The 6646-nt window shown below is 33.8% G+C and overlaps 1 protein-coding gene across 1 annotated transcript in view; it reads right to left on the bottom strand.

Annotated features, from left to right (window-relative positions):
• LOC110100508 (DNA-directed RNA polymerase V subunit 5A) overlaps nt 1–5782 on the bottom strand; it is a 31221-nt gene extending 25439 nt beyond the window's left edge. The window contains exon 1 of the mRNA XM_020828037.2: nt 5475–5782. Within this exon, the coding sequence (XP_020683696.1) occupies nt 5475–5711 (237 nt within the window). The 5' untranslated portion in view covers nt 5712–5782. The remainder of the gene's footprint in view (nt 1–5474) is intronic.
• Nucleotides 5783–6646: the final 864 nt, after the last annotated feature.

A 6646-nucleotide genomic window follows, 5' to 3' on the forward strand; every position in this document is an offset into this window, starting at 1 on the left:
TCGAAGGCTCGAAACCACGAGCTCGTCGTCCCAAGCCGTGAGTTCCGTCATCCCGCCAAGCTCCGACTAAGCAAGCGAGCTCCAAGCCTCCGGCCTCTACCGTCCTGAGGTGCGACCATCGAGCTCCGTCGTCGTCCTGAAATTGCACTAAAATCCATTTACTACAGCTTTTGCAACAATGAGTTCCCAAAACCAGCAAACTGTGCAACTTTCAACTAACGACTCACCTTGCTTCTTTAGCTTTTTGAGTCAGTGCCTTGAACCTGGAAGACCTCTCCGCAGCGTCCTTCTTCGTATCCTCGAGCCTTCGACGAAGCACCTCCCCAAACAAACTATTCGCGACAGCTTTCACAGCCGTGAAAGGAATTGCCGAGAATATCAAAACACTCGTGAGCTTAAACCAAGAAATTTCACAGGAGGATGGACTCACGAGCAAGAACTACCATAATAAAACGATAAAAAGAGTAGAAGAAACGCGAGAAGGAAAGAACATGAGAATTTTTGCTCGCGGGTGTTTTGGACTTGTCTCGGGCTGGAGAAAGAGACGAGGAACTCCGCTCCCGCCCGTCATTTTGCTTTTCCCGCCGTCGAGCAAACTCCGCTCCCAGCCTCCTCCATCGAGCTACTTGTCGAGCCTACGAGCCAAGCAGTGCTCTGTTCGAGCTCGAGCTCGATAAGCCAACGAGCTCGAAATAGTGTTCGAGCTCGACTCGCGAGCTCGATAAGCTCGACTCGCGAGCTCGATAAGCTCGACTCGTCGAGCCTGTTATCGAGTCGAGTTCGAGCCGGCTCGCGAGCCGGCTTGACTCGGTTGCACCCCTAATCTAAATACATTAATATATGATTAATAATACAATGTGCTTCACAAAAGAACAGGGAGATACTCGAGTTAAAGAACAAGAATCTTGAGCAGTTTCTTTTGAGGTCCTTAGCTTTGAGTTGTCAATCTTCCCTTCACCATGCCAAACTAGAAGGTACATGAGTTCCTACCACGATTGTCTTTATGATGTTAGGATGGAAGAGGAATTAATTGAAATGAAAAAGAGACCAATCTTCGTCAAGCAACCTTTAAAGGATGCATCATATATGTTGTCTTATGATTTTGAATTGTCACAGGTTAGGATGATTACAAGTAAAATTTTGGCTCAACTCAAAATTGAATATTTTGATTAGAAGTCGGCTCAAACTCAACTAAAAAATATTTTGAAAAGAACTGAGAAGATTCGACTCAAATTCGACTCATCATTCATTTTTCATTAGTTTTATACCTAAATACACATAATATACAATGTATTATATGTATATTATATTATTTATATTCATTATATACTTTATAAAAAAACACTCATTTCGAGTTCTATTTTGTTACCCAAGTATACCCCTTTCCATGTTACATTAGATTAAACATTTCCCTTACTAATCCTTTGGCATGAAGTTATTTACCCATTTCGTGATTGCATCTTCTACCCCTCTTTTTGATACAGCTAAATTACCCAAGTCTATTTTCAACTCCATCCGCTACTCTAACATTTCATTCTTTAATATATCCTTCTTAGCTTTATCGCACATCCGTCTTTGCATTCTCATTTCCTCCATGCTCAACTTAGCTATTAATGACCTTTTTTTCCTATTTAGCACTTAAATCCCATCAACACAATAGACTTGATTGTAGTTTTATAAAATTTACTTATTAAGACTATGTTATCCTCTTATTAAGAAAAACTCCTAAGACACTTCGCCATTTTTATTATCCATCCTTACTCTAAAAACTATATATTTATCTACAACCTCATTATTTTGCATAATTAGCCCAAGAGAATTCAACCCACACATGGATATCACTTCAACTAATAATATTGATTGATAATTGTTGATATCAAGACCACTAAAATGTAATAATATATAACCAATGTTTTTCTATTATTTGGAATCTTTTTTCTTCAAAATGTTTTTTTTTCATTTTTCTAACATTTTACATACTTCAAAACATGTCTCATTGATTAAAATTGTCATTGCAAGAAAGCATACACCAAAGCAATTAGGCACTTCAATTTAATTATATCATTTGTAAGCATTTCTGTAATCAGCATAAACAAATATGAACCAAATATTTATCTTTGATATGAATCAATTATAATTGAGAACTCTTTATCACTAGCAACTAATTCTAAATTAGTCATTAATACATCATACTAACTTCAATAACTTCTACATACCTTAAACACATTTTTCTTCCTGAATGCACATCAAATCAATTCATGTGATACTCAATTATATGCCATTGATTTCAAAATTCATCCATATCTACATTCTCATTTCCTTCATGCTTAACTTAGCTACCAAGATGTGTTTCCTATACAATCTCAAATATCAAGACCACTAAAATGTAATAATATATAACCAATGTTTTTTTCTATTATTTGGAATCTTTTTTCTTGAATTTTTTTTTTTTTACATTTTTCTAACATTTTACATACTTCAAAACATGTCTCAAAGATTAAAATTGTCATTGCAAGAAAGCATACAACAAAGCAATTAGGCACTTCAATTTAATTATATCATTTGTAAGCATTTCTGTAATCAGCTTAAACAAATATGAACCATATATTTGTCCTTGATATGAATCAATTATAATTGAAAACTCTTTAGTCACTATGCAACTAATTCTAAATTAGTCAGTAATACATCATACTAACTAACTTCAATAACTTCTACATACCTTGAACACATTTTTCTTCCTGAATGCACATCAAATCAATTCATGTGATACTCCATTATATGCCATTGATTTCAAAATTCATCCATATCTACATTCTCATTTCCTTCATGCTTAACTTAGCTACCAAGATGTGTTTCCTATTCACACTCAAATCCAAGCAACATAACGTGCCTATTTGTAGCTTGATAAAATTTACAAACTACAATTCAAATCTCCATGATATCCCTTTTATCGCATAAACACTCCTAAGACATTTTTCTATTTTAACTATTCAGACTTAACTCTATAGCTAATGTCTTTATCTACCTCCTCATTATTATTTATACTTGATCCAAGATACTTTATCTTCAAATAATATTGCTTGATAATTGTTAATATCAAAACCATTAAATTTGCATAACTCATAACAATGTTTATTCTATTAATTCTGAGACTTTTCTCTTCTAAATAATTTCCCTTTTTTTAACTTTGTACTTGTTGTAAAACATATCTCATCGATTAGAACTATGCCATCTCAAAAAACATACACCAAAACACCTCAATTGGATTATCCTTTGTAAGCATTTCTATAACTAATATAAAAAATAAACATCTAACGTTAATATTTGATGTACATCAATTATAATCAAAAACTTATTGATTAATCCACAGTTACTTCTAAAATTAATCAATCATCCATCATAAATATCTTCAATAAATTCAACATATCTTAAGCACATATATGTCTTCTTTAATACACACCAAATTAATTCTTGTGGCACTCAATCATAAGCCTTTTTCTAGATAAATAAAAATTCTCTCTACTCTATATGCCTTCCTAACAGTTATCATGATGGATTTTCATAGTATGAAACTAAATTAATTCTTTTAAATCAATGCTCTACATTTCTTTACTATTTCAAATATGTCAGCAATGCAACTAAACCATCCCAAATGTACAATTTTCCCAAGACTAGATAAGTTAAAAATGATGGTTCATGTTTCACCGCCAGCGGCCAGACCTCATCCTAGACTAGCATGTAACAATCAAATCATAAACAAAAACTTCTAATATTAATTATAGACAGAAATAACACCAATATTTAATGAATATTAGAGACAGACACAACTAAAAAGCATATATAATTTAAATACAAACCTTATATATTATCCTAATATCCTTATAAAATTTGTCATGTATTCAACCAGAGCATGGCTAAACCCAATAAAGCATTCTAGGAATACTATATTTATATCTTACATGATTTACAAATAAAAGAATATTAAATAGTAAAGCGGAAATCTTATGCATTAATTACGTATATTGAATAAGGTTTCCACCAAATCAATCTTCCTCCATATTGTCCCTATACCACTGTGGTATTACTACCACTAGTTTAACATGTGTAGCCTCTTGGTGCTTCCCTTTGCAATTCGCGATATGTATGTTGATATTGTTTTTAGCAACCTAGAACTTGTGAAAGAGGCAAATCTCATATTGTCATGTGATTCCTATCAGTTGTTATGCATGATTGCCTAACAATTTTTTTTGTTTGCTCTATCATGATTTTTTTTTATCATGCACAATAACTTGTTTGATACTTGTGGTGGCATCCAAGCATTATTGAGCATGCCTACTCACAGATGATAACTAACAAACCAATAAATGGCCTTTTAATCCACCTAATTGGCCAGTAATGATCCACAGAGTTGGCCACATAGGAGGAAGGAAAAAGATTTTTAAAGGATGATGGATGAACCCTAAAGGCCCATGAATACATTTCCAAGCTAGAATGGTCAGCTCATGATTTAATGATTATCATCAATTGGTATATGAGATTGAAATGATTTGGTTGGCTACCATCAATATTAAGATTTGTGGGTGAAACCTACAAATAAATTATTTAGGTTGTATAGAAGAAGATAATCTTTAAAAAAAAAGAAGAAGATAATCTAAATATTTTGGGGGGAGGGCTAAACTTCTCGCAGCAAATGCAGCCCCTCACTTTCTCCTCACCGCCTCAAAACAAAATAAAAGCTGCAAAGGGGGAGGGCAAGTTGCCAAACATATTAACCTCTACAGTAGAAAAGATGCTATCATTTCTTCAAAACAATAAGCTATTCCAAGACAATAGTTCATGGCATTTGTAGTGGTTGAAAACTAACCGAAATAAAGCACAAAAGATAATCAGTTTAGTAATCTTTATCGAGCTTTCCCTTCAAATAATCATTATTAACTAAATAAAAACCTCAAAGATTTCTAGAAAGGAACAACAATAGCTTGGAAATCTCACCCCATCGGTACAGTAGTTGACTTATATAAGTCATAACTCGTAAATTGTTGGCATTAGGTGCAATAACCACTCACGCTCTTCCTTCCCTTACATATGCATATGGATCAATGGAGGCGGCACCATTCTTCCGCAATGCCACCAATATGATTAAACGTAGCAGGTCAGTGAGGATATTTTTTTCCAAAAGGGAGGAGACGATCCTAAGAGGGATTCTTAAACGAAATTTACCATTGCCATGCTAGTAAGTAAACAGTGGAGACATATCAGTGTCTGTGCATCGCTGTGCAGGAGATCAAAGTCGCGTCAAACAAAGTAACCAAAAAATAAACACGCTTAGCAGTGCAAATTGCCTTGAAACATTTGCTCACCTTGCAGCCAAAAAAAAACCTGAACAAGTCCAATCTGAGACCAAAACCCTAAACCCTAATTTCCCAATAATTCGGGAGAGGGAGGAGAGTTCCAGAGAAAGGGGGAGGAGAAACCTTTTTCGATGGATCCGACACTAGAGTAGTGGAGATTCGAAGACGTTCGAGATCGGGGTATTCGCCGTAGAGTGATCGGAAGGCGGAAAGAGTGAGTTCGAGATCCGGGGGAGCAACGACGTAGCCACGGTCACATAGCATTTGAAGAACAGTTCGCCGAGCAAGGAATAGGCGGTGGCTCTCCACCGTCCCGTGGTCGATGAACGAGCTCAGGCACCCCCCACCTTCATTATCCATTGTGGAAAATCCAAACCTTCGACACTCCTACCCACCAGCTGCTGGCTTTTCTAGCTTTTCGGCCTCTTTTTATTTATTTGGAGCGATAAATCCTTAAAATAAGTAATCGAATAATTTTATAAAAAATTAACATATTTATTTACGAGGAAATGTATGTATGAATTATTTTTTAAATTATTAAATTAGTTTGAAATTAGTATACTATTTAATTATTCCATGCGTCTTGTATTACACTCTATTCAGTTAAAGATATAAATAATTAATATTTTAAAAAATTTACAATTACATTAAGAATATATAACTCAAATTTTGCAACCACACACAACACTGAATAAGAACCTCAATGAGGGTTTGTTTAAAATGACTATAATTTTTTTATAAAGATTGTGCTATAAATCTATTATGGAGATAAGGTATTTTTTTTTCAAAGTTACTGTAAAAAATAGCGTCCTGTTACATAAATTTTTTGAAAGTTGTGTAAAGCTGTAAGTAAGGTTTCGTTTGGGAAGGCTTTCTTACTGCTTTCTAAAGTAATTTTTTAGTAAAATATTTTTTAAAAAACTATAAATTTTTGTACTATGAAATTGCTTTAGAAAGCTGTCTCAAATGAAGCTTAAATAAGAATAAAGTATGCTTGTTCGGATTAAAGAAAAAGAAATTAACGAGAAGTTAATTGAAATGAGAAGATAATAAGAAAATATTTTACCAATCATACCTTTCTAGATAGATTAAGGCTTCGTTTGGGACGGCTTTTTTATTACTTTCTAAAACAGAGTTTTAGTACAAATTTTTTTAATTTTGTACTAAAACTCCGTTTTAGAAATCAATAAAAAAGCCGTCCCAAACGAAGCCTAAATAAAGTTTGAACTTTTCTTATTCTTACCGGTGTTGCACAATATTATTATGTTATACCAACTATAGAGGATTAGAATTCA

Source organism: Dendrobium catenatum, unplaced genomic scaffold (genome assembly GCF_001605985.2).
Source record: "Dendrobium catenatum unplaced genomic scaffold, ASM160598v2 fragScaff_scaffold_353, whole genome shotgun sequence".
Taxonomy (NCBI): Eukaryota; Viridiplantae; Streptophyta; class Magnoliopsida; order Asparagales; family Orchidaceae; genus Dendrobium; species Dendrobium catenatum.